Source organism: Mytilus galloprovincialis, chromosome 9, assembly GCF_965363235.1.
Source record: "Mytilus galloprovincialis chromosome 9, xbMytGall1.hap1.1, whole genome shotgun sequence".
Lineage (NCBI taxonomy): Eukaryota > Metazoa > Mollusca > Bivalvia > Mytilida > Mytilidae > Mytilus > Mytilus galloprovincialis.
In genome coordinates this window covers 63,716,184-63,743,760 of record NC_134846.1, presented here as the reverse complement: position 1 = coordinate 63,743,760, position 27,577 = coordinate 63,716,184, and the positions used below count along the sequence as shown (strand labels likewise).

Below are 27,577 nucleotides of genomic sequence, written 5' to 3'. Positions count from 1 at the left end.
TGTAGTGGAAATGTTTTACCTCCAAAGTGGATAGATTCAATGGATGCACATGTAGTGGAAATGTTTTACCTCCAAAGTGGATAGATTCAATGAATGCACATGTAGTGGAAATGTTTTACCTCCAAAGTGGATAGATTCAATGGATGCACATGTAGTGGAAATGTTTTACCTCCAAAGTGGATAGATTCAATGGATGCACATGTAGTGGAAATGTTTTACCTCCAAAGTGGATAGATTCAGTGGATGCACATGTAGTGGAAATGTTTTGAATTGATTAGGTGATTTGTATTCTTTTTACAGTTCACAGCATATTCTGTTTAGTAAATGAAAATGGAATTTCCATACATACATAAAAGTCCTTGCCATTTGGTTTTGTCCAAGTGTTTGTAGGTACCTTGGATTCATTAATATTCCTTGGATACCAATATTGGGGATTTCGAAGGTACAGGGGAATCACTAATTTAAATATTCATCAAATTACAACATTTCTAAAGGAGTGCATGCAGACGAAATCAAATAAACATGAATACGCAATCTTTCCTCAAACCAAGAAAATTGGTACCCACAAAAATAAATCAATCCACAGTATTTAGTGTCATTAATTATTAAAAATTTGAAGTTTAAAGGATAATTGTAAATGCTCAATTTTCATGAAATGATTTTCTTGTATATAGCAAATGGAGAAAATACCAACAATGTGAAAAATATGAAGCAAATTTTTCAAATTTTGAAATAAAAATAAAGGAAACTACTTTAAAGACCATACTGTATGTAAGACTTCTTGAGATACTTACTTGATTAAATGCTGGTGTCAGTTCAAAACAATTGCTAAACAAATTCACCCTGGCAAAAGTATACAGTCCTAATCTGGCTCTGGACATGGCTACTATAAGACGTCGTACATCTCTACACATAAGAAATAAATGCATTAGTTTTGATGTTCCTCTAACATTAACTTTAAAGCTGAATAAAAGACTATTTTATTTACGTATGTTCTTATATAAAGTAACCAATTTGTGTCTATTTCTAAAAAAAAATGACAGATTTCTTATAAGTTTCCTTAGGAGAGATAATAATTCATAGTTTTATCTTTTGTCTTTACGTACACCTTTCAACAGAGCTAAATATACTTACCGAATACACAATACAGTCACATTATTTATGAACAGGGACATCGCATGTGACATTCACAAAAAGTCATCTTTTAACAATGAGCAATTAAAATATGTCACCAGCATCCATTTCATACACAATGAATAATAAGCATGCACAATGTCAAATTGATACTAAAATGTTGAGAAAAAAAACCAAAAAACAAAAATATAATTACCTCAAATGACTAACAGTTTTTGTCCTGACTAAGGACAGTAAGATATAATTACCTCAAATGACCGACAGTTTGGGTCCTGACTAAGGACAGTAAGATATAATTACCTCAAATGACCAACAGTTTGGGTCCTGACTAAGGACAGTAAGATATAATTACCTCAAATGACCGACAGTTTGGGTCCTGACTAAGGACAGTAAGATATAATTACCTCAAATGACCTACAGTTTTTGTCCTGACTAATGAGAGTAAGATATAATTACCTCAAATGACCAACAGTTTTTGTCCTGACTAATGAGAGTAAGATATAATTACCTCAAATGAACAACAGTTTTTGTCCTGACTAAAGAGAGTAAGATATAATTACCTCAAATGACCGACTGTTTTTGTCCTGACTAAGGACAGTAAGATATAATTACCTCAAATGACCGACTGTTTTTGTCCTGACTTAGGACAGTAAGATATAATTACCTCAAATGACCGACTGTTTTTGTCCTGACTTAGGACAGTAAGATATAATTACCTCAAATGACCGACAGTTTTTGTCCTGACTAAGGACAGTAAGATATAATTACATCAAATGACCGACAGTTTTTGTCCTGACTAAGGACAGTAAGATATAATTACCTCAAATGACCAACAGTTTTTGTCCTGACTAAGGACAGTAAGATATAATTACATCAAATGACCAACAGTTTTTGTCCTGACTAAGGACAGTAAGATATAATTACCTCAAATGATCAACAGTTTTTGTCCTGACTAAGGACAGTAAGATATAATTACATCAAATGACCGACAGTTTTTGTCCTGACTAAGGCCAGTAAGATATAATTACCTCAAATGATCAACAGTTTTTGTCCTGACTAAGGACAGTAAGATATAATTACCTCAAATGACCGACAGTTTTTGTCCTAAATAAGGACAGTAAGATATAATTACCTCAAATGATCAACAGTTTTTGTCCTGACTAAGGACAGTAAGATATAATTACCTCAAATGACCGACTGTTTTTGTCCTGACTAAGGACAGTAAGATATAATTACCTCAAATGATCAACAGTTTTTGTCCTGACTAAGGACAGTAAGATATAATTACCTCAAATGACCGACAGTTTTGTCCTGACTAAGGACAGTAAGATATAATTACCTCAAATGACCGACTGTTATTGTCCTGACTAAGGACAGTAAGATATAATTACCTCAAATGACCAACAGTTTGGGTCCTGACTAAGGACAGTAAGATATAATTACCTCAAATGACCAACAGTTTTTGTCCTGACTAAGGACAGTAAGATATAATTACCTCAAATGACCGACAGTTTTTGTCCTGACTAAGGACAGTAAGATATAATTACCTCAAATGACCGACAGTTTTTGTCCTGACTAAGGACAGTAAGATATAATTACCTCAAATGACCGACTGTTTTTGTCCTGACTTAGGACAGTAAGATATAATTACCTCAAATGACCGACTGTTTTTGTCCTGACTTAGGACAGTAAGATATAATTACCTCAAATGACCGACTGTTTTTGTCCTGACTAAGGACAGTAATATATATAATTACCTTAAATGACCGACAGTTTTTGTCCTGACTAAGGACAGTAAGATATAATCATTCTGTTGGCCCTGGTATCTATCTACTGTTGTTATCTGGAAAACAAAATGTTACCAATGTTATTAAGAATTTGTATGTCAGTAGCTCAATATCATATTGCAGTCTAATACATGTAATACTTTTTCTTATAAAAAGATTGGCCATGATTCAAAAGCAAAAAATCTCAAAATACAGATTTCCTGTATTCTGACTTACAAAATGTATCTGTAAAAAATGCAGGAATGTTTCAATGGTTAAGACCAACAAAAGGACTTATAAATGTGATGTTAGAATGGGTTTTTTCTAATTTTTGTGCTATTTTCACATTTCCTGACCTGTGTGAGAAAAATATTTCTTCTCACAAGTGAAAAATCGACAGATTCCACCACTGTAACTCTTGTATTACAATATTTTTCCACTCTCAACAGTTAAATTTTAATTCATTTAAAAAGCTCTGCAAGCCTCGCTCTTTAAATATTAAAATTTAACTGACTCCGGTGGAGAAATATCGGAATACACTTGTTGCAGTTGTGGAATCTATATTACTTTTATAGTATTTTAAGATAAAGCTGTTGCCACTGGATTAGAATACAAATATATCTATATCAACTACTGAAGCATTCTTTAAACATCAGACAAATATTGAATTTCGATAGGTTTCTTTTAAATCAGTTAATGTTTAAATCTAATTTCAGGTACTGGAAATTATAAAGTTCCTGATTTTAGCCACACTCAAGTTCAATTCTCAACTTCATTAAACTGCTACATATTAACTAATTACCTTATGAGGAAAGCCAATAAATGGATTAGTTCCACATCTCTGTTTACACACATCACGGATCAGATGTTTCTGTCCATTGTAAGTAGTTAAGATGGAGATTTTCTCTGCAGGGTAACCAAGCATCCTCATGTACATAAAAGTTGCTATAACATACTCAGCTTCTGCCAAGTTCTGAAATATAATAATAATGTTATCCAGAGCTCCAGATAAGAATTCTCAAATTGGGTTTTTTACCCACCATTTTCTTATATAATTGGGTGATAAAGTTTTTTAATTGCATTATCAATTCCAATTCACCCCTCATGTTAATATCAAATTGGGTTTTTCACCACCAAGCTCCTGAATGTATTGGGTTTTTTCATCAACACAATATTGAATATTTAGGCAATATCAACCCCAGATTTTTTTCCATCTTAAATATGTTTCTTTCTTTGTTTAGCTGTTTTATTTGGTTGATGGTTAGGGTTAGGGTTATTTGCTAGCTGTTTTATTTGGTTTATTCACTGAGGAGCAATTGTAGGTTTAATTTGTGTCCCGTTCCAAACCTTCTGCCAGTTTTGTATTTTCTCACAAAAACGGATATGTGTATTCACAGGCACTCGTCTTACACCTTTATATAATAAATTCTGAGACCAGTGCCTGTGTGTGTATTCATTAATTAACCGTAAAATGAAAAAAAATACTACATAAACTCTAATTATACTTGAATGATTTTGGTTTATTCAATTTATATAAATCTGGGTTTAGTTGTCTTTTATTAGAACTTTTGGTTTCTCATGCTTTATCATGTCATAATTGATTTGGCCTTTCACTTTTTCCAACTGAATTCGTTTTTGACGAAACCCTGTGTTTATTAGCAATGTTCTCGTTAGAAGGTACGCACACACGCCTGTGCTTTCGATTGACGCTTCCTAAAACACTGGCTGAGTCTTGTTATCATAACTTTCCCTCAGCTTTTCAAAAGAAGCAGAAAACATGCTTCTATTTAATATTTTTACCGGACATTCACTTTCGTTTTAATTCAATGTATGTTATGGTAAATCTCGAGCAATGCAAACAAAATATGACTAAATGACACACGCTAATTGGATAAACGCAGAGAAGACCGAAATGTTTTCAAAAACATGTGTACCTATTGAGCAACGGGAAAACTCCAACAGAGATGCAGGGATCTATTTTTAGAACGAAAGGAGATTTCCAATTATAAATATTATAAACATAGATTTACGCGACGACTGTAAACAGATAAGGGTAAATAACGCAAACAGTAGCCAATTAAAGGGTTGAGAACTCATGGTTTGGGCAAATAATTGGGTTTTCCTTTGAAATAATTGGGTTATTGAACCCTGCAATGGGCAATTGCATTGGGTTTTTTATTATTTTTATTGCGTGATCACGCAAATACGCAGCTTATCTGGAGCTCTGGTTATCACTGAATTACTTTCATAACTTACCAAATGGTAACCTAGTAGAATATCTCGAATAAAGATTCAATCTACCCATTTTCAATAAACTGGGCCTAAAGAAGGGACTCTTGTCTGTGTACTTAGCCATAAGGCTAACCTTTAAAACATCCATTGCCTGTGGGTTTACTGAAGTTAAACTGATCATTTTCCCTAAAACCTTCAAAATCTATGAATTCATTGATGTTTAGCCTATCATTGGTATACTTAAACTTGCATGACCTATATATTCACTGATGTTTTAACTATCATTGGCCTGAATAAAGTTTTTTTTAAACAAACAAAATAAAGATAACTACAGAATGGTTATCTAAATGTGAAAAAAAGTCTGTGGTTTTAGAATACAAACTTATAAATGATGTAGTCAATTCATACCTGATAAAAGTAAGGATTTGGTTCTGATTCTCCAACTCCATTAAAATTCTGTACATCAATCAACTGGAAGTCATGTACAAATCCTGCATTAGTTAATCTGTATTCCTGATTCACCATAACATGGGGTAGATTTCCTAACTTCTTATATCTCCAGTTATACAGGTTAGCAATACTAAAATGTAAGAAAGAATTTATCCTACTGTTTCTATGAACAACATTTGTGAAGAGGATCTTTTATGAATGTAGCTAAAATCTGTCCATGCTATTAGTCAATTAACCACATTTTATCTTCTCTAAATTATTCATACGTTTAAACATTTTATTATGACGCCATGTCAGACCTACTTAAGTGTACTATATGGTGTGGCTTTTGCTCAGAAATGAAGGTTGTCCTGCAATCTAAAACTGCTTTTTATCATGTAAATTTTTCAAAAGCATTTAAATTGATTATTTTTAAAGATTTTCCCATTGAATTTGACAAAATTAATAAAATTAACTCATACTTTGATTATTTTTTTCATTTAAGTTTAAAATATGTCACTTGTAAAATAAAACTGTTCTTTTTTGTCAGTTACCTTCCCCTAGCTCTTCCCTGGGCATCCAGTTCTACAGTAGGTGCACCCAATCTGACAAGTCTTGTGAACAATGACTGTTCCATGTTAGAGAACTTTTGGAATGCCATATTTTTGATGACAGGAGGCAACTGGTGGTGATCTCCAATCATAATCCATCTCTTTAATCTGTTAATATTGTCTTCAGGATTCTAAAAGATATATAATTTGGAACATAAGTCTGCAGTACTGTTATCAAAAATTTCATCTATTTGGTGAAATATGTGTCATAAACTTAAAAATTGTTAAACTGTTTTATATAATTTCAGTAGTGAGTAAAGGCTAAATTTTGAGCAATTTCTCAAAAGTGGTTTATTTTTTCATGGATATTTAATTTGATAGTTCAAGGGTCAAACCTATCACTTTCACCCAACTTTGACTTTCCTTAAATCTCAAATTACACTAGGAAATAATTTGTGGTTTTATTATTTCCCCTCCACTTTACATGTGCCCTATTTTAAACTTCAACAACATAACATTCTAAATTAAAATATACATTGAAGTAATATGAAAACATGAATAGTTTCAGCAAATACTTTACAATTGCAAATATTTGTAGGAAACTGGTATATGTTTAAAAAATGAAAAAAATTCCATTCTCAATTTTATCTTAGATACTAAAATCACGGAAAAAAGTATGTAAATGGTATCCCTGACATTGTCTTCCTAAACCATATTCTGCATTTTCATTTTCAGAGGTTGACAGGTTTGGGTTGTTATTATCTTTTGTGGAATATTTATTTCAAAAAGTTTCAGAAATGCTACTAATTTTATTCTTGCTATATAAGTTTCTGCACTTAAACTAAGCTTGGTATAAAGATTTCTACACTTACCTGTAACAAAAGTGGAATAAAAGTTTCTATCTCTAAAATCTGAGCAGCTTCCTCCATTAGTATGTTGTCAAACTGGAATGAGAAAAAACATTTGGCTTTCTAAGTTTCACATTTGTATCTTTTAAAAGTACATGTATTACTACTACAGTTTATTATTGTCTTCTGATATGTCTTAACCATTTCCATGTTCAGTGAAACACAAAATCTTGTTCGAAAATCTAATTAGCATGTAAGTTCAAATGTTTTCGTAATTATGAACATGTGCAGTCATTTTGTTAAGAATTTTCTGAGAAAAGTGTGTCAAATAGTTTAACTCTAGGTGTAGGTGGTACTCATCTTCAATAAGGAGGCAATGTTTGAACAATGCTGAGGGAAAACTAGTTGAGATATGCATGAAACAACACTAGGTACCCTCTATAAGTTTCAGACCTATGGATGGACAGGGTTGAATGGTAACTAGACCTGTCCGTGATTCTGGTTATGACATATTGTATAAATTGATTTTTGTTATTATTTAAATCTTACCTTGAAGCCTGCTGCTACTAGATCTCTTCTCTTCAAGGCAGCATGTGTACATGTCATAGCAATGATCTTAGCTTCCTTTATAAGGAGATACTCAGCTCGGTCTGTTCCACTTCTAAGTAACTCAAAAGCTCGAAATTCCTGAAACAGTAATAGAAGCTTTTAATGGAGACATTTGCTTCTTATAGAATGACCTCCTAGTATTGAGGAACTAATAAATACCAAGAATATTGTTTCATTAAATTACATATATTGTACAGATTTTTAATTACAAAATCATATATAGATATATAAAATATAATGATTATGAACACCAACCTAAAGCTGTTAGTTACCATACCCAACGTATTTGATATGGGATATTTTTACAATTATCCCTGCCCCCAAAATTGTTCCTTATTGCTGATTTTTCTGAAAAATTAAACTCACTTGTAAAAAAATGAAGCAATTATCCCAGCACCAAGTATTTATATGGAATATTTTTTCAAGGCCACCTCCCTAAAATTGGTGACACTAATGTTACAATTACTTTTTTAATCATCTTTTTACATTCAGGACATCTGTAAGTACTGTTAACTAACGACAGTACAAGTCTTATAACTTCACCTACTTACACCTGTTATTGCTGTTAACAAAAATTTCATACATAAAGAAATATGAATTGAATATATAAATTATACAACAAATCCTACCTCAAGCTGAGTGAATATCTTTTTGATATGTCTAAAGCAGCCTTCAGCTATATCTATATCTTCTGCATAGGTGCTACCTTTAAATAATGGCTGTGGTGCATTCTCAAAGAATTTGTTAAAGGGAAACAACTCTTTTATCTTTTGCAACTTATCACATTCCTACAAAGAACAATCAGTAAACATAACTTTAATATTAGATATGACACAATAACTCACCGTTTCGGAATCTAATACATTCTGGGTAATATTTTTTAAAGCGTACATCAAAACGTTGTAATTGGTCAAAACACAATGGAAATTCAATTAATGATGTAACGTTCTTTTCATTTTGGTGTACTAACAATGATATTACCCATAGTCTATTAGATTCTGAAAAGGCGAAATTAGTGTTACTTTGTTAAATTCATAAGTCAATAAATAAAATCTTTCAAAGTTTTGTAAAAATGTATGAAAATTGAAAGTATTACTGAAACAATAAATGAAAATTTGGAAATGTGATGTATATACCTTTGACTGTCTCAGTTTACTTAAGTATTCTTCCCATCTGGCTAAAACCTGTAATGAAGAAAATAAGATTTGACTATAATGCTTCAGATTATTATTTACACAAAAATTCTTATTTCATTTTATAAGTTAACTTGCAAAAGGAATAAAATGTTATGACATTCAATAAATACTTATAATCTAAATAGTAACTGTTTTGGTCCCCATAAGCATTAAGCCTAGTGTGGCTAAATCATAAATATGGTCCCGGCAAAACATCACAAAACTTTCAAATACCTACATAAATTTAATATAGATTTATGTGGAGAAATTATGCTTAATAAACTTTTTTGAGGTTTCAAACCCTTACCATGCTGATTCATTTTCAGAAACTGTCTAATTGACAATTTTTTGGCAAATATGCAATTGAGCTGTACCCTGATGCTGATGCATATGGATACCTTTAAATCTAATAAGATAGGGGATCACAGGGTGGGGTGGTCGTGGTGAGGAGGAAAATTTGACGCGATTTTTTTTTCGTTTTCTTTCTTGACCTGGAAGACAGAGGCATGCTAATAGATGCATCAAAATATAGTCTGCATGTAGAATGGAATATTTTTGTTGCAAGTCTTGATTTTTACACAATTTACCCACTGAATCTTAGGAGACATTTCAGTTCACCATAGGTAGGGTGACTGATATAATAAAATATATATGAATTGTTTCCAAAATCTATAGATTAACATTATTGCCAGTCTTTAAATATTTATTAGATTTGTTCATTTTATAGAACGGAAATACAGTATATTTTCCACTACTGCACATTTCTGAAGATTGTCAGAAGGCATGAAAGTGCTAGTGACAATATTTAAACAAACTGTTAATACAGTGCAACTTGTCTAATCTGACACCTGAGTATTCCAACATCCTGCTTAAACTGACACATTTTCATGGTCCCAAAATATGCCTATCCTTACAGAAATAATCTGAGTATTCAGACCCTGTTTAATCCAACATTTTTTTGGTCCCCCTGTATGTCGAATTAGACAGGTTGCACTGTATTTGATGTGAAATTTAGTCTGTAAATTCTTATTTTAATATACATACATATACTCTGAAATCTTAAAATGACAACATTTTTCAAATGATTTAATGTTTAATATTGAAGTAATTTATTTCAAATAATTAACCTGTAATAAAATAAGGAGATGGGGTGTGACTGCCAATGAGATAACAGTCTGATTATTATCCACCAAAGTCCAAATAATGTGGCTGTTGGCAGTTATAAGTCACTTTCAGACCTCAACAATAAACCTACCCAGAAAAAAGCTGCCTACTCAAATTCTTTTATTGTCCTGATTTGAAGAAGTTTTTTTTTAATCAGATAGGCATGAAGACTAATAAACACTCGATACTTCAATTTTTCTTTTTGAAAAAAGAAAAGAAAATGCCTACCTACCTACCCACTGTCTCAACCTTTGGGTAGGGTTTGGGCAAACCAAAATATTTTTAATTGTGGCCTTACAAGAAAAAATAAGAAATATAAGAAATATAATAATACACGTAACATTATATAAATAAGACTAGACAAAGCACACCAATCTGAAGTTACTGTATTATAACAAAGTCAATGTGAGACTTTCCTTGAGATAGTATTGTGTCTAGGAGAACATTATGATGCACCCGCAGATGCAAAGTTTAATTTCAAACTACATACACACAGTTGAGCTTGGGAGCACATAGGTTTATGGTTCACTGTAGAAGAACCACTTATAAAAGTAAATACTTAAAAAAAATGACAAACTTCAACTATCTCCCAAAAGAGCAAATATTAATAAAACCCTGACCACATGCACACCTTCAATATATGTACAAACAGCCAGCAAAGTGAAAACTTCCTAGCATTCAAACTGTAGGAATTATATGGGATATTATATACACATAATTGAACGGATGGAAAGACGGACAGATAGACGGACAGACAGACAGACAGACGTCAGTGGTCAACCCTGACCACATGCACAACTTTAATATATGTACAAAAAGATAGCAAAGTGAAAACTTCCTAGCATCCAAACTGTAGGAGGAGTTATCTGGAAACACAATGCACCCCTTAGGGTGACATTAAAAGTTCAATGTAGGATAAAAAACTTGGTTCATATATTTTTTTCACTGACCCTCCCCTACCCCCCTCTTAACTTAAATTGGGGAAAAATTGATTGACCAGTAAGGATATATATAGAATCGATATCAGTTAAACAAAACTTGCAGCAATTTTGACCCCCACCCCCAAACTATTTGAATTAAGTTTTTTTTATCCTTCATAGATTTTTTTATGTCGTTCAAAAATGACAAAGTTCAACTATCTCCATAAAGAGCAAAAATAAATAAAAATCAAAACCCTGACCACATGTACACCTTTAATATATGTACAGACAGAATAGTGAAACTTTCTTAGGATTCAAACTGTAGAAGGAGTTATGCTGAATAACTATATACACATAATGGGATGTGGGATGGACGGAAGGACAGAAGGAGAGACAGACAAGACAAGGGTAAAATAATGTGCCCCCCCAACTGCAAGGGCATGGGGGCATAAAAAACAACATATAAAAACTTTTAAATCTATTTTTAAACTAAGATTATTTTAAGATATCATATCTTGTACAGGTATAATCAGTCATTTAAATATTTACTGGATCATGTATAAACATGTCTTAATTAACTTCCTGGTATGACGACATTTTGGTTAAAGACACAGAACAGAAAGTAAAATTAAATGTAAACAGATGAATTGATATTTACCTAAAACAAGAGGTACACAGTAGAAAATACTTCATACTTTAATTTTGGGTATTTGTTTGTACAACTTATAAAGTTAAAGTAATCTTATTGGAGAATATTGTACAAAGTGAATTTCTATATTAATCTAATACTCAGACAAAAGATATCTCTTAGGGCAAAATAATTCCCGAATACTTCTACAATAGCTCTTCTCGTAAGGCTATACTAAATACAAGAGTGGATACACTGAAATATGTCATGTCAAGAGGAATATTATTTACAATATTTCCTATGAAAACTCTTTTATTATATATTATTTCATATCGGTTAAGAATAAGCTTATCTTATTGGATAAAAAGAAGCCACATGACATTCTTTATTCTTCAATAATAAATTTCATCCGTCATTAACAGAACAAAACGGACCAGAAAACCAGCCCTTAACAGCCTTTTATATGATAATGACCAGTGAGGCGTGGTTTCTCTGTTTTAGTGATGTCCCATAATAAAACGCAATCACAATTCAGACTTGACTATAGTTTACAGTTAAGAAAATGGAAGACACGTGTGCCACTGCAGACAACTCTAATGACCGTTTTGCTACTTTTAAAATTATATTAAACTTTATTTTGTATTTCATATACTGAAGTGACTTATAGTTAATTAAAACTATGACCAGTCTTCACTCTTTCCTATAGAAATTGTTCATTATCTCGAGGTTACTTTCAACAATTTGAAACAAAGTTTCTCAATCAAATAAACATAATAGTCATTGAAAAACTGGTCATTATTGTGATATATGGACAGCCTGTAGGACAGTCCATATATCACGATAATGATCATTTTTTCAATAACTATTATGTACCTAGTTCTCAAACAAGAGTGGATACTTTGAAATGTCATGTGTAGAGAAATAATATCATTCATCAAATTTCCTGCTAAAACTTTTATTGTATGGCAATACTAAAACAAGGGTGGACTTCAATGTTTAAGACTGACTAATACTCAGAAAAGGATTTATGAAAATAAGATGTGGTATGATTCCTTGCCTATGAAACATTAAAGCGCTGAAAAGCTAAACAAGAGGCTCTCAAGAGCCTGAATCGCTCACCTTAATTCTTTTGGTTAAATCTCTCATCAATGATTATTTTGGCTTTTCAATTTATTTAAATGTTTTTTGGATCGTCCTATTTTCTTCAAAAGCCAAAAAAAATAATCATTTTCTCCTATGTTCTATTTTAGCCATAGGAGCTATGTTTCTTGACATACAAGGAAATAAAATATAAAATTTATACTAGATACTCTGAAACTCATTTAGCCTAAGTTTGGCTGAAATTGATACAGCAGTTTCAAAGGAGAAGATTTTTTAAAGTAAGTCAACATGATGAACAAATTGTGAAAAAAGTCTTTAAAGGGCAATAACTCCTTAAGTGGTCAATTGACAATTTTGGTCAATTTGACTTAATTGAAGATCTTACTTTGCTGAACATTATTGCTGTTTACAGTTTATTTCTATCTATAATTATATTCAAGATAATAACCAAAAACAACAAAATTTCCTTAAAATTATCAATTCAGGGGCAGCAACCCAACAACAGGTTGTCTGATTCATCTGAAAATTTCAGGGCAGATAGATCTTGACCTGATAAACAATATTACCCACGTCAGATTTGCTCTAAATGCTTTGGTTTTTGAGTTATAAGCCAAAAACTGCATTTGACCCCTATGTTCTATTTTTAGCAATGGCGACCATGTTTGTTGATAGATCAAAACTTCGGATACAATTTATAAATTAGATACCCTAAGGAACATTCAGTTAAAGTTTGAAAGTATTTGGCCCAGTAGTTTCAGAGGAGAAGATTTTTGTAAAAGATTACTAAGATTTACGAAAAATGGTTAAAAATTGACTATAAAGGGCAATAACTCCTAAAGGGGTCAACTGACCATTTTCGTCATGTTGACTTATTTGTAAATCTTACTTTGCTGAACATTATTCCTGTTTACAGTTTATCTCTATCTATAATAATATTCAAGATAATAACCAAAAACAGCAAAATTTCCTTAAAATTACCAATTCAGGGGCAGCAACCCAACAACAGGTTGTCTGATTCATCTGAAAATTTCAGGGCAGATAGATCTTGACCTGATAAACAATATTACCCCATGTCAGATTTGCTCTAAATGCTTTGGTTTTTGAGTTATAAGCCAAAAACTGCATTTGACCCCTATGTTCTATTTTTAGCAATGGCGACCATGTTTGTTGATAGATCATAACTTCAGATACAATTTACAAACTATTAACCCTAAGGAACATTCAATTAAAGTTTGGAAGTATTTGGCCCAGTAGTTTCAGAGGAGAAGATTTTTGTAAAAGATTACTAAGATTTACGAAAAATGGTTAAAAATTGACTATAAAGGGCAATAACTCCTAAAGAGGTCAACTGACCATTTCCATCATGTTGACTTATTTGTAAATCTTACTTTGCTGAACATTATTCCTGTTTACAGTTTATCTCTATCTATAATAATATTCAAGATAATAACCAAAAACAACAAAATTTCCTTAAAATTTCCAATTCAGGGGCAGCAACCCAACAACGGGTTGTCTGATTCATCTGAAAATTTCAGGGCAGATAGATCTTGACCTGATAAACAATATTACCCCCATGTCAGATTTGCTCTAAATGCTTTGGTTTTTGAGTTATAAGCCAAAAACTGCATTTGACCCCTATGTTCTATTTTTAGCAATGGCGACCATGTTTGTTGATAGATCAAAACTTCGGATACAATTTATAAATTAGATACCCTAAGGAACATTCAGTTAAAGTTTGAAAGTATATGGCCCAGTAGTTTCAGAGGAGAAGATTCTTGAAATAGTTTATGACGACAGACGACGACAGACGACGGACGACGACGACGGACGACGACGACGGACGCCAAGTGATGGCATAAGCTCACTTGTCCCTTCGGGACAGGTGAGCTAAAAATCTAAGGCCATGCAAATGAGGCCGATGTCAAGTGAATCTTGTCAGATGGAAATGTATTCTCTGAAATAATTCTTATGACCAAATTTAGTAAAATTTTGATTCATAATGGTAATTTAGAGCTTGCCATCTTGTATGGACAACTGCCAATTATTGAAGAGTGTGTGTTTACATCTAGATGTCTAGGGGTACCTTGTATATCTATATTACTGTATATAAATGTCCCATACTCCAATACTCAAAACTTCTTTTATTAAAGGGGCACTAGCTGTCAAATTCATGTTCACCGATTTCACTCAGATTTATAACAATTTAAACCTTTATCCAAACTATTATTGTCTTAAAACAAACAGTTTACAGGTCGTGAGTTAGCTTCGTTTTTTCCTGACTATTTTAGTTTAAACGCCATCTAATTAACTATCAAGTTGACCCCTGACCACCTTCAACGACCATATAAGCGATAGAAACATAAATATAGAAATAAACAGATTAAGCAACTCTTGCAAATAGTCTTTTCATGGTCTGTTTAATTTCATATTATAGATTAACAAGAGTGCACACGCTGAAATGTCTCGCCTTCTATACTAATCATTGATATTATGTTGATAGTCCTAAGTATAAAGCTAAGCTTTATTACAACTGTCACATAAACTTAACATTAACCAAGATAACTAAATAAAGACCAATGAACCTTGAAAATGAGGTCAAGGTCAGATGTACCATGCCAGGCAGACAAGTACAGCTAACAATGCTTCTATACAACATATATAGTTGACCCATTACTGATAGTTTAAAAAAAATAGACCAAAACACAAAAACTTAACACTGTGCAATGAACCGTGAAAATGAGGTCACGGTCAAATAAAACCTGCTCGACTGACATAAAGATCATAAAATATAGTTGACCTATGGCATATAGTATTAGATAAAAAGACCAAAACTCAAAAAACTTAACTTTGACCACTGAACCATGAAAATGAGGTCAAGGTCACATGACATCTGCCCGCTAGACATGTATAGCTTACAATCATTCCATACAACAAATATAGTAGACCTATTGCATATAGTATGAGAAAAACAGACCAAAACACAAAAATTTAACTATAACCACTGAACCATGAAAATGAGGTCAAGGTCAGATGACACCTGCCAGTTGGACATGTACACCTTACAGTCCTTCCATAGACTGAATATGCTAGCCCTATTGCTTATAGTATCTGAGATATGGATTTGACCACCAAAACTTAACCTTGTTCACTGATCCATGAAATGAGGTCGAGGTAAAGTGAAAACTGACTGACAGACATGAGGACCTTGCAAGGTACGCACATATCAAATATAGTTATCCTTTTACTTATAATAAGAGAGAATTCAACATTACAAAAAATTTGAACTTTTTTTTCAAGTAGTCACTGAACCATGAAAATGAGGTCAAGGTTATTGGACATGTGACTGACGGAAACTTCGTAACATGAAGCATCTATATACAAAGTATGAAGCATCCAGGTCTTCCACCTTCTAAAATATAAAGCTTTTAAAAAGTGAGCTAACACCGCGGCCGCCGCCGCCGGATCACTATCCCTATGTTGAGCTTTCTGCAACAAAAGTTGCAGGATCGACAAAAATACTGGTATATGTTTATCATTGTCTTTCACCTGTATAAGAATTATTTTTTGTTGATCGAATTAGTCAATCAAATGATGAACCTATGTTTCACTTTCAATGTTGACATTATTTTCCTTTAAATATCTGAACACTGACAATGCGTTATCCATCTCAAGCTAATGGGTTAAATTGATGCCAACCCCCACCTGATTTTGGCTACTATTCATGTTTTTCCAATTTAGAACTCTTAAACAACCTAAATTTTTTATCCCCATATTTTCATAAACAGACATCTGGGAAGAGTTTATGGACCATGCACTGCATGGTTGAAGTCCTTGCTGTCAGGACAGTTCAGCTGGGGCAGTTCTAAAAAAGTATGTACGGTCATACAGGCCATCAAAGAATGGTGGTAGCCATCATGACTACAGGAAGGATTGGGGACGAAGGGGTTGAACAGTTCACATAATAATGATTAATTGATTGGTTGATGTTTAACACACTTTCAAAACTATTGTCCTGTTTTGTCATGGTTGGTTTTTAATGGTTGAGGAAGCCAAATTGCCCAGGGAGAACCATCGACCTTGGGTAGAAACACTAATAATCCTAGTCAATTAAGATTAGAGTCACACAATATTGAAAATGTGTACCAAAGCTCAAATTTATGTGACAACAAAAATAACTCAAAGGCATATCTTTTAATCGAGTCTCAATATATCAAAGCTGTACCACTTTATTTTAAACAATACGAATTTATGAGCTGATTATTCAACATTGCATTTTCATGATAAGAATAGTGAAAAAATAAACAGCACTTGCAAAATGATTTAAATGCTATACTCATATGGAGTTCACTGTACATTGAAGTTAGTTAAATAACTTTTTTTTTATGTTCAGGTCATGGCATCCAGTAAAGCTAGCCAGCCTATCAAAACAGAATGTGAAAAACATGGTAAACAGCTCAATTCGTACTGCCCCAGTCATTTGATGCCTTGCTGTGATGAATGTATTTCCACTATGGGTAGTCATTCAAAATGTTTGGGAATACAAAATTTAGCAGGTGTCGTGGAGAAAACTAAAATTGAAAAATCAAAGGAATCTGTAGAGAAGGACATAAATTCTATCTTATCTTTTTTGGAAACATTAATCAACAACAAATCCAAAAACATTGAAACTGGAGAAAATCAATGTGGTAGTATAAAAAAGTCAATTAAAGGAATTAGACAGGAAATAAACAAACATTTAGATCACCTTGAGAAGAAGTTATGCCATGAAACAGATATCATCTGGAAGCAGGAAAAATCTAAAACAATTGATTTTATTTCTGAAATTGAAGGGGAAAAGGAAAACTTGAGAGAAATAAAAGAACATTTACAAACAGTCACAATAAACAGTTCTAAACTAGAATCATTTCTTGGTATACATAAGATTGAACAAAAAGTCCATCAATGCCAACGATATGTGGAAGATCTGGATGATAATGAAAGAGCAAATGAAGTTGAAATCAAAATGAAGCAAAATGATGAAATAGAAAAGATACTGAACAAGTTGGGTTCATTAGAATCGCTAGGAGAAGTTATTGTTATAAAGACAGAAGTAGCAATGAAAAGAGAAGCCAGTGTAAAGAGGAAAGCACAAGTAGAATTAGGAAAACAATCCAACATAAACAACATGACCATGAATATTGAGACAAAGATAGAGATCAACACAGAGCATTATATAAGTGACATGATTTGTCTGATGGATGGAAGAGAAATAGTAGTGGAACTTGAAGGTAAAGTTTATCTATTTACTTCTGATGGCAAACTTCAGAAACAATTACCTATACCTGGTAAAGGGAGGAGTGTTACACAGATCAATCAGAACACGATTGCCATAGCTTGTCCTTATGAGAATGCCATTAAGATCTTCAATATGGAGAATGAAACTGTTACCAAAGTTATCACATTAGACAAACCATGCTACAGTTTATCATTCTCCAATAAGTCTCTAGCCGTAGGTTTGGCTGGTAAACAAATCCGTATTATAGACTTGGAAGGTAATACACTGAAGTCAATACAAGTAGAGAGTAAATCAAACCTGCATTACCTGGTTTATTGTAATGACAGAGTTATCTATAGTGACCGTTTTGGTAAAGCAGTATACTGTTATGATGAATCAGGTAAACAGATCTGGCAATATATACAGGATTTATCCAAACCAGAAGGACTTTGTATAGATACGTATGGTAACATTATTGTAACAGACTTTGGATCTAGTAGAATAATAGTTATATCAAAAGATGGACAGGATAGTAAAGTATTGATTAGTGAAGAGGATGGACTGAAAAAACCTCACTGTATTTGTTTTAAACATAATGAGTCTTCAGGTTTTTTTTGTGATTTAAGAGGTACATACTTGGCAAAATATAATTTAAAATGAGATAACATAAACATTGATAAATCTTATGATAAAACATCCTGGTGAAAGAAATATACAATATTCAATTAATAAATTGTTCACTAGTGATGATATTAGGTGTAAAGTTTGAATATGAGATGAATGGTAGGCAAGTGCATATAATTATATATACCTTTATTGTGTGGTTACTGTTTATTTAATGTTGAGTTCACATCACATATCCTGATATTCCTCAGTGATGATATTTGGCAGCAGTCCGTTTGCGCCAATTACTGTTTTTCATGGGTATCATTTGTGCCAAATTTTGTTTTCTAAATGTATCATTTGCGCCAATATTCAGAGCTCATTTGCACCAATTTACCTGTAGACATATTTATCGCTATTTTGTGCATTTTTCCTTTGATAATTTTTCATATCATGCTACTCGCTTGAGATGGAAAATTATGGCTAGAAACTAAGGAGGCACTTGGCAGGCTAACGAAATTGAATTGAAATTGACAACGTCGTCATAGGTAAAATAGCGATAAACAGATTATCATTGTAGGTCATCTCAACTCGATTGCATTTCTCCCTTTTGCCGTCCTGGCTCAAGCTAGAAAACCAATCTCGTTGAGATGATCAATGGTAATCTATAACTATCATATTAATTAATGATTAATATATATCTATTCTTATTTTTGGCTTTAAAAGTATCATATGTTAAAAGATATTTCATCATGTAGATGAGCATCTGGAGAGAAATGACTTAAAATGCATTAGACGGTCCATGTACAGAGAGAGAAGAAAACTTATTGCTTTGCTGAATATTTAATACAAGATATGCCAAAATAGAAGAAAATGGAATCTTTTGCTGATTATGTTTAAGTCACATATTTTGATGACACAGTGATTTGTTTCTACCATGCGTATGGGCTGAAACTATCTACCGCAAGACTTACCAGTAATGGAGCAGAAGAATTCCACAAGAATTACAATGAACTGTTTTATGCATTTCATCCTTCAATGTTTGTGTTTTTTGGACAATAAAGCAGAGTTACAAGCTACTACATACATTAAATTGGGAAGTACCCATGTAGCAGCAGTTAGAAGGGGATATGTTTCAGAAAAGGGAACACTCGCCGTGTAAACTGGCGGTTTCAAGTCCAAATAAAGGAGGAGGGAAGTACTTTTCTTCGAATTGGCCCAATCGTATGTTTTATTTTTGGCACAAATGATACCATGTAATTTTAAAACATGTGGCGCAAACGTAGCATTGGAGAAAAAAGTTGTGGCGCAAAAGGACAAATTTTTGGCGCAAACGGATTTCTCCCTGATATTTGGTGTGAAATTTGAATGTCAGAGAAATGAAGGGAAGTGTTTTTGGGCTTCTTTTTATTGCTAACCCAATGATACCTTTCCATAGATTCACATTATAGTTACCTGTTCATTTTAACTTTTGGCAGTTCTATTGTCCCATCTAACAAATACAACAGGTATTGTTCTCCGTGTAGTTTATTCACTCAGACCTTTAAATTTCTTGTTTAAATGTACAGGTAACTATCAGGTGAATCTATCGAAAGGTACAATTGGGTTCACAATAATTAATGTTCACATCACATGTCCTAATAGTCCTAAGTGGTGCTATATTTTTTGAAGTTTGAACAAAAAATTGGATTTACCTTCATCAGGAGCACTCAAATCTAAATATTTCAAAGCCAAGGATGTATAAGTACTGATACAGTTGAAGAGCTATATGACAAAAAATACCTTAAAATAGGTACGGAAAGTGATTTTTTTAAAATCAACTGATCTTAGACAACTTAACCTCATTTTAAAGGCATTGTAAAGACATTTTCAAAACAGTTTCACTTTTATCAATACACATAAAAACAACAAAGAAATAGCAAATTTTCAAAAAGGTAATTTTTTACTTTTCTGGAAAAACTGTTTCCTCTCTTTAAAAAATAATAAAATATATTTTTTTAATCATTTGGGTTATAGTTTTGTTTATATTGCTTCTTTTACATCTTGTTAGTCAATTTCAATCCTCCATATTAAGTTTTTTGGTCAAAATCAAGCATAAAGCATGAAAATTTCAACCACTCTCATGAAATTCTATTGTCCAAAGTCACATAACATGACGATACCTTTATATATTCCTTTTTTTCAGAGCATCAGTTGGTATATATTGAAAATGTAAAGTAAAACTTTATAAACATTTAAATCTAAAGAAACAAAAAATAAATATGAATATTACTCTTTATATACAAATGTATATGTTTGTGAGTGTATAAAAAAGAAGATGTGGTATGATTGCCAATGAGACAACTCTCCACAAGAGACCAAATGACACAGAAATTAACAACTATAGGTCACCTTACGGCCTTCAACAATAAGCAAGGCCCATACCGCATAGTCAGCTATAAAAGGCCCAGAAATGACAAATGTAAAACAACTCAAACGAGAAAACTAACGGCCTAATTTATGTACAAATTTGAACGAAAAACAAATAATTAACACATCAACAAACGACAACCACTGAATTACAGGCTCCTGACTTTGGACAGGCACATACATACAGAATGTGGCGGGTTAAACATGTTAGTGGGTGCCCAATTCCCTGACCTGTGACAGTACAACATAAGAATGAACTATAAAAATCAGTTGTACCATGAGAGACGAGAAAAGTTTTGAAATATGTCATCTGTCTTTGTTTAGTCATGATAGTTTTAGAATGTTCCCTTTCATTAACATTCTATTTAATGAAATATTCTTATTCTTATATACAATGTAGCATATATAGTGAATGCTTATAAATAAAAATAAACAACAACCTTCTAACAATTATTCTACCGGACTACAATACCTGTTGCACTGAAAAACAATGAAAATAATATAACATTATTTTTATTTGAGAAATTTCAAACAAAATAATCATGTCAGAAAGTAAATTCATATCTGTATATCAGTTACAATATTTATACAGTGAAATCTGTAAACCAATCTCATTCAGGAATGAAGTTCAAAATGCATTGAATGTGAATAGCTACTGCATGGATTCCTATTCTTTTAGTTGAACATGTTGAAAATACATATATTGATTTTTGTTGTTAAACCACATTATTCAGTATCCTTACTATCTCGTGTGCAATGGCAAGTGGTTGAACTATCTTTAAATCGCAATAAACTGGCTGTATAATGCAAAAAAAAACTATCACCGCTGATTTCCAATCAAAACTAAACCAAAAATTGTCCATGCAAGGGAAATAACTCTGTATACACAAAAAGGAGGGTAATTTATAAAAATTAATTTTGATATGAACACAGCTATCTAGATTTATTTATTGGACCTTATTATTTAATTAATATATTAAACTTAATAAAAAAGTACATTTTATGGCTGTATAATATTCCCTTGTATTTTTTAGAAACAAATGTAACTTTCAAACCCTTGTTTGTACCTCAAATATTTCAACATATTCCCGAAAATTATAATATACAGAATCATGAATATTCATATAATATCTATCAAAAGCAATCAGAACTTTCTGAGGTTTAACAAGTTAACAGAAGGCCGTAATCGGAGGTCACCCATAATTTTATTTTTACACACATCTGGGAACAATTATTTAGGGTAATTTGGAGTTATCTCCCATTGGTTTGCCATACCTACTTAAAAATAAGGGGCCAAATCTATCTAAGGTCAACTTTGCACAGAGGGGTTGACACCTTGTTTATGTAATATCAAAATTTGTAAAGGGACAATTTTAGAAAGGCTTGTTATAAAACATTCAGTGTTCTCCCCAGGCCGTTTTAGCGTCCGCGACGCTATATTTTTTCACCGTGATGCTATAATAATTCCCGCGACGCTATAATTATTTTGAAGATGCTATTTTACTTGTCCTCAATTTTGAACTTTCATCTATTATCGATTATGATCATAAAAATTATATCACCTTTAATTGAAATCCCTTTAAGTCGGACACTAAAGGCAATTAAGAGATTAAATAGCTAGGTGTTAATTGCCCTCAGGGTGATAACTGTTTGTATGCGAATATCCCAAGCTGACACTTGTGACTAACACGTGTCACCAATTTCGACATGGAAAAATGCAATCACAAAACAATTCGAAATCTATGTTTTGTATTACGAAATTTCAAAGATTGAAACGATTTTTTTAATTTTTTTAAAGATCGTTTATTTGTGCAACTCTCCAAAAATTACTTTTTTTCTCTTCCGGTAATACGAGAGCGAGAATTTTGGTTTAGAGCTAAAATAAGTTTAATACTTCTTTAAAAAGTTATCATAATTGGCTAAAGTTTATGTTTAATCCATTCAATGCATTAAAAGCGTCTTATTCATTCACAATATCTTGTCAAATAATGTTTATTCTCGGACTCATTTTCGTAAATTTTTCTACGGCCGCCATTGCACATTTTTGTGTAAACTACGGATAGGAACCGGACCAGATATGACAAAAATCCGCATTTTCACGATAATGACAACAGATGGACAGTAGACAGAAAAAATATACCAAGAGAGAAAACTACGCATTAACAGACTATTTGTTATTCAGATAACTTTGTTAAAAATACATATCATTTTGATGTAAAGATAAGAAACAACTGGGACTAATTCATTGAGTGCCATGAAACAATGAATTTCATAAACATGATAAAAAAGTTTTTAAATTGATTTTTTTTGCTACTTTATCTTTACTTAATATAATATAAAAAATAGTTAATTTTGTGTACTAGATATTGAGTTTTGTATATATACAGGTTGCACTATAACATGTATAATGAACCATTCATTCATTTGACTTATTGTTGGGTAACTGAAACCACATATTTATTTTTGTTTGGCACAAAAGGAAAAAAATAATTCTGTAACTATAAATGAATAAAGAAAACATAAACTGAAACAACTGTTTTTGTGGTTATAGTTTAATTGTATTCTCAGTTATGAATTGAGCAATATAAACTAAAACATATAAAGGAAATAGAGCATCAACGCGACGCGACAAATGACATTAAAATAAATAGAGTTATTTTTTTTACGCAAAATGTGATGCTATCCAAAATTTCTGGGGAGAACATAATATCAATGATTAGTAAAGAAGGCGAGACATTTCAGCATGTGCACTCTTGTTTAACAATATGCAGGCAAATTTATTCTTTCTTTTGAAATGATCTGCAAAAAGATGTGTTTTTTCTATGTGATGTCATCAGGCAAGGTTGCCTTTTTTCATGTCGTTACAATAGTAAATTCCGAAGAAAGCAATAAATATGACATCATAATAGAATTTTGACCAATATAGAACTGAGATCAAACGAATCACATGTTGATAAAATAAAAATAAAACATGTTTTTTTCAACCTTGCCTGATGACATCACATAGAAAAAACACATCTTTTTGCAGATCATTTCAAGAGAAAGAATAAATTTGCCTGCATATTGTTAAACAAGAGTGCACATGCTGAAATGTCTCGCCTTCTTTACTAATCATTGATATTATGTTGATAGTCCTAAATATAAAGCTTTATTACAACTGTCACAAAAACTTAAACAAGAAAACTAAACATTTACCAATGAACCATGAAAATGAGGTCAAGGTCAGATGAACCATGCCAGGCAGGCATGTACAGCTAACAATTCTTCAATACAACAAATATAGTTAACCAATTGCATATAGTTTAAGAAAAACAGACCAAAACACAAAAACTTAACACTGAGCAATGAACTGTGAAAATGAGGTCAAGGTCAAATAAAACCTGTGCGACTGACAAATATATCATAAAGAAAAGTTGACCTATTGCAATTAGTATTAGAAAAAAAAGACCAAAACTTAAAAACTTAACTTTGACCACTGAACCATGAAAATGAGTTCAAGGTCAGATGACACCTGCCAGCTAGACATGTACACCTTTCAATCATTCCATACACCAAATATAGTTGACCTATTGCATATAGTATAAGAAAAACAGATCAAAACACAAAAACTTAACTATAACCACTGAACCATGAAAATGAGGTCAAGGTCAGATAACACCTGCCAGTTGGACATGTACGCCTTACAGTCCTTCCATACACTGAATATACTACACCTATTGCTTATAGTATCTGAGATATGACCACAAAAACTTAACCTTGTTCACTGATCCATGAAATGAGGTCAAGGTCAAGTGAAAACTGTCTGACGGGCATGAGGACCCTGCAAGGTATGCACGTACCAAAAATAGTTATCCTATTATTTATAATAAGAGAGAATTGAACATTACAAAAAATCTTAACTTTTTTTTCAAGTACCAGGTAGTCACTAAATCATGAAAATGCGGTCAAGGACATTGGACATGTCAGTGACAGAAACTTCGTTAAATGAGGCATCCATATACAAAGTATGAAGCGTCTAGGTCTTCCACCTTCTAAAATATAAAGCTTTTAAGAAGTTAGCTAACGCTAACAAAAGTTGCAGGCTCGACAAAAACCATAAGAGAAACAGATTCCACAACTAAATCTTGTTTAATACAATATTTATTTACTTTTGACAGTTGAATTTTAAATATCTAAAACGCTAAGAGAGCCTCACATTTTAAATTTGAAAATTTAACTGTCTCGAGTGGATAAATATCAAATAACACTATATGCAGTGGTAGAATCTATATGAAAACAACATGCTTATAATTTTATGCGTCTGAAGCGCTTTTCTGGATTAACCTTCATCACTCCAAAAAAATGACTAAGTTCAACTATCTCCCAAAAGAGCAAATATTAATAACTAGAGGCTCTCAAGAGCCTGTGTCGCTCACCTTGGTGCATATTAAACAATGGACACAGATAAATTCATGACAAAATTGTGTTTTGGTGATCGTGATGTGTTTGTAGATCTTACTTTACTGAACATTCTTGTTGTTACAATTATCTCTATCTATAATGAACTAGGCCCAGTAATTACAGTGGAAAATATTTTCTAAAAATTTACAAAAACTTACAAAAAATTATGAAAATTGTTAAAAAATTACTATAAAGGGCAATTACTCCTTAAGGGGTCAACTGACAATTTTGGTAATGTTGAGTTATTTGTAGATCTTACTTTGCTGAACATTATTGCTGTTTACAGTTTATCTCTATCTATAATAATATTCAAGATAATAACCAAAAACTGCAAAATTTCCTTAAAATTACTGTTTCTGGGGCATCAACCCAACAACGGTTTGTCTAATTTGTCTGAAAATTTCAGGGCAGATAGATCTTGACCTGATATACAATTTAACCCCCCTGTCAGATTTGCACTAAATGCTTTGGTTTCAGAGTTATAAGCCAAAATCTACCTTTTACCCCTATGTTCTATAATTAGCCATGGGGGCCATCTTGGTTGGTTGGCAGGGTCACGCCACACATTTTTTAAACAAGATACCCTAATGATGATTGTGGCCAAGTTTGGTTAAATTTGGCTCGGTAGTTTCAGAGAAGAAGATTTTTTAAAAGAATACTAAAATTTTTAGAAAAATGGTTAAAAATTTACTATAAAGGGCAATAACTCCTTGACAACTTTGGTCATGTTGACTTATTTGTAGATCTTACTTTGCTGAACACTATTGCTGTTACAGTTTATCTCTATCTATAATAATATTCAAGATAATAACCCAAAACTGCAAAATTTCCTTAAAATTACTAATTTGGGGGCAGTAACCCAACAACAGGTTGTCCGATTTGTCTGAAAATTTCAGGGCAGATAGATCTTCACCTATAAGACAATTTCACGTCCATCAGATTTGCACTAAATGCTTTGGTTTCAGAGTTATAAGCCAAAATCTACATTTTACCCCTATGTTCTATTTTTAGCCATGGCGGCCATCTTGGTTGGTTGGCAGGGTCACGCCACACATTTTTTAAACTAGATACCCCAATGATGATTGTGGCCAAGTTTGGTTAAATTTGGCCCAGTAGTTTCAGAGGAGAAGATTTTTGTAAAAGTTTACAGTCGACGGACGACAAACGTGGGATGACGGACAACGGACGCCAAGTGATGAGAAAAGCTCACTTGACCTTTCAGGTCAGGTGAGCTAAAAATCAAAACCCTAACCACATGCACACCTTCAATTTAGCTACAAACAGCAAAGCAAAGTGAAAACTTCCTAGGATACAAACTGTAGGAGGAGTTATGCAGAATAACTATTTACACATAATGGGACAGACAAGGGTAAAACAATATGCCCCCCCCCCCCCCCCCAACTTTCAGTTGTGGAGGCATTAAATTAAGAGAGACAAAAAAGACAGGACTGAGACACTGGACTATATATCAAGCTCTCCATTTCTAATCCTTAGAGGAACTGCTGATCTAAACTGAGAAAAGAAACATGTTGAGGACTTAGCCAGAGCAAGCAGAATTTTGAGACTTAGGAACAGCATATATATAGGCTCATCTGCCCTTTATTTGCTTCTACTTATTAATATTAATGCTTACAGTGGTAGTTAAACCCATGTGCATTTAATCAATTGCACTCTATGTACATATATGATATATATCAAATGCATATATATGCAGCTGTAAGGGAGCAACCATTTATCTTCAAAAGAGGGGGGGATAGTTGCCAAATGAAATAATATTTTTGCGTGTATTACACGCTTTTTCAACGGTTTATACTCGAGGATTTTGTCACATGGACTGCGCACACTTTTCACCACTTTACACGCAATTACACGCTTTTTCAATGTTTTGATGAAATGGTTGTTAGTGATATCGCATTTCTCGGATTTTTTCATTATTAAACGAAAAATATCGAGAGTTTTAAAATAATTGTTTTGTTGCCATTGTTTATTTTTCTTTATGGAAAACAGCAAAAGCCCTTTAAATGTTTAAGGTAAGTAGTTTGTGATTAGCTTTTACGATATTGTGACTTTGTTTCTTTTTAATTCACTTAAGGGAAATGTCAATAAAAAGAGGACCTGTACCGTCGTCGAAAGAGCTGATTGCTAAGCGAAAGCGATGTGTGCAATTCAAGATTTATAAATTAATCATGGGAGTTTGAGTTTAAATAATCAATAAACAAGTGAAGCATTGTGCACTCTATGTTGACATCATAATAATACCTGTGAGAGGAGAACTAGCTATTTGATTTTGCATTCAACATATTATATGGTATTC

General features: G+C 32.5%; 2 protein-coding genes across 6 annotated transcripts in view; one reads left to right on the top strand and one right to left on the bottom strand.

Annotated features, from left to right (window-relative positions):
* LOC143045596 (RNA helicase aquarius-like) overlaps window positions 1–27,577 on the bottom strand; it is a 68,809-nt gene that overhangs the window by 5,952 nt on the left and 35,280 nt on the right. For 2 of the 3 annotated variants that reach the window (XM_076218199.1, XM_076218200.1), the window contains exons 28-36: window positions 8,706–8,753; window positions 8,199–8,357; window positions 7,510–7,647; window positions 6,985–7,056; window positions 6,116–6,303; window positions 5,541–5,712; window positions 3,703–3,873; window positions 2,892–2,977; window positions 795–906 (exon numbers count right to left, since the gene is read on the bottom strand). In XM_076218199.1, the coding sequence (XP_076074314.1) occupies window positions 795–906; window positions 2,892–2,977; window positions 3,703–3,873; window positions 5,541–5,712; window positions 6,116–6,303; window positions 6,985–7,056; window positions 7,510–7,647; window positions 8,199–8,357; window positions 8,706–8,753 (1,146 nt within the window). Of the gene's footprint in view, window positions 1–794; window positions 907–1,590; window positions 1,640–2,891; window positions 2,978–3,702; window positions 3,874–5,540; window positions 5,713–6,115; window positions 6,304–6,984; window positions 7,057–7,509; window positions 7,648–8,198; window positions 8,358–8,705; window positions 8,754–27,577 lie in introns of all 3 variants that reach the window. The other variant, XM_076218201.1, reaches the window with a different exon arrangement.
* On the top strand, window positions 11,377–18,566 carry LOC143045597 (uncharacterized). 3 transcript variants are annotated; one of them, XM_076218202.1, is made up of 2 exons: window positions 11,377–11,498; window positions 16,948–18,566. In XM_076218202.1, exon 2 carries the CDS (start codon window positions 16,951–16,953, stop codon window positions 18,469–18,471), a length of 1,521 nt encoding a protein of 506 aa, XP_076074317.1. In that variant the 5' UTR covers window positions 11,377–11,498; window positions 16,948–16,950; the 3' UTR covers window positions 18,472–18,566. The 3 variants fall into 3 exon arrangements, with proteins under 3 accessions (XP_076074317.1, XP_076074320.1, XP_076074319.1); XM_076218205.1 differs by having other exon boundaries at window positions 11,385–11,462; XM_076218204.1 differs by having other exon boundaries at window positions 11,392–11,534.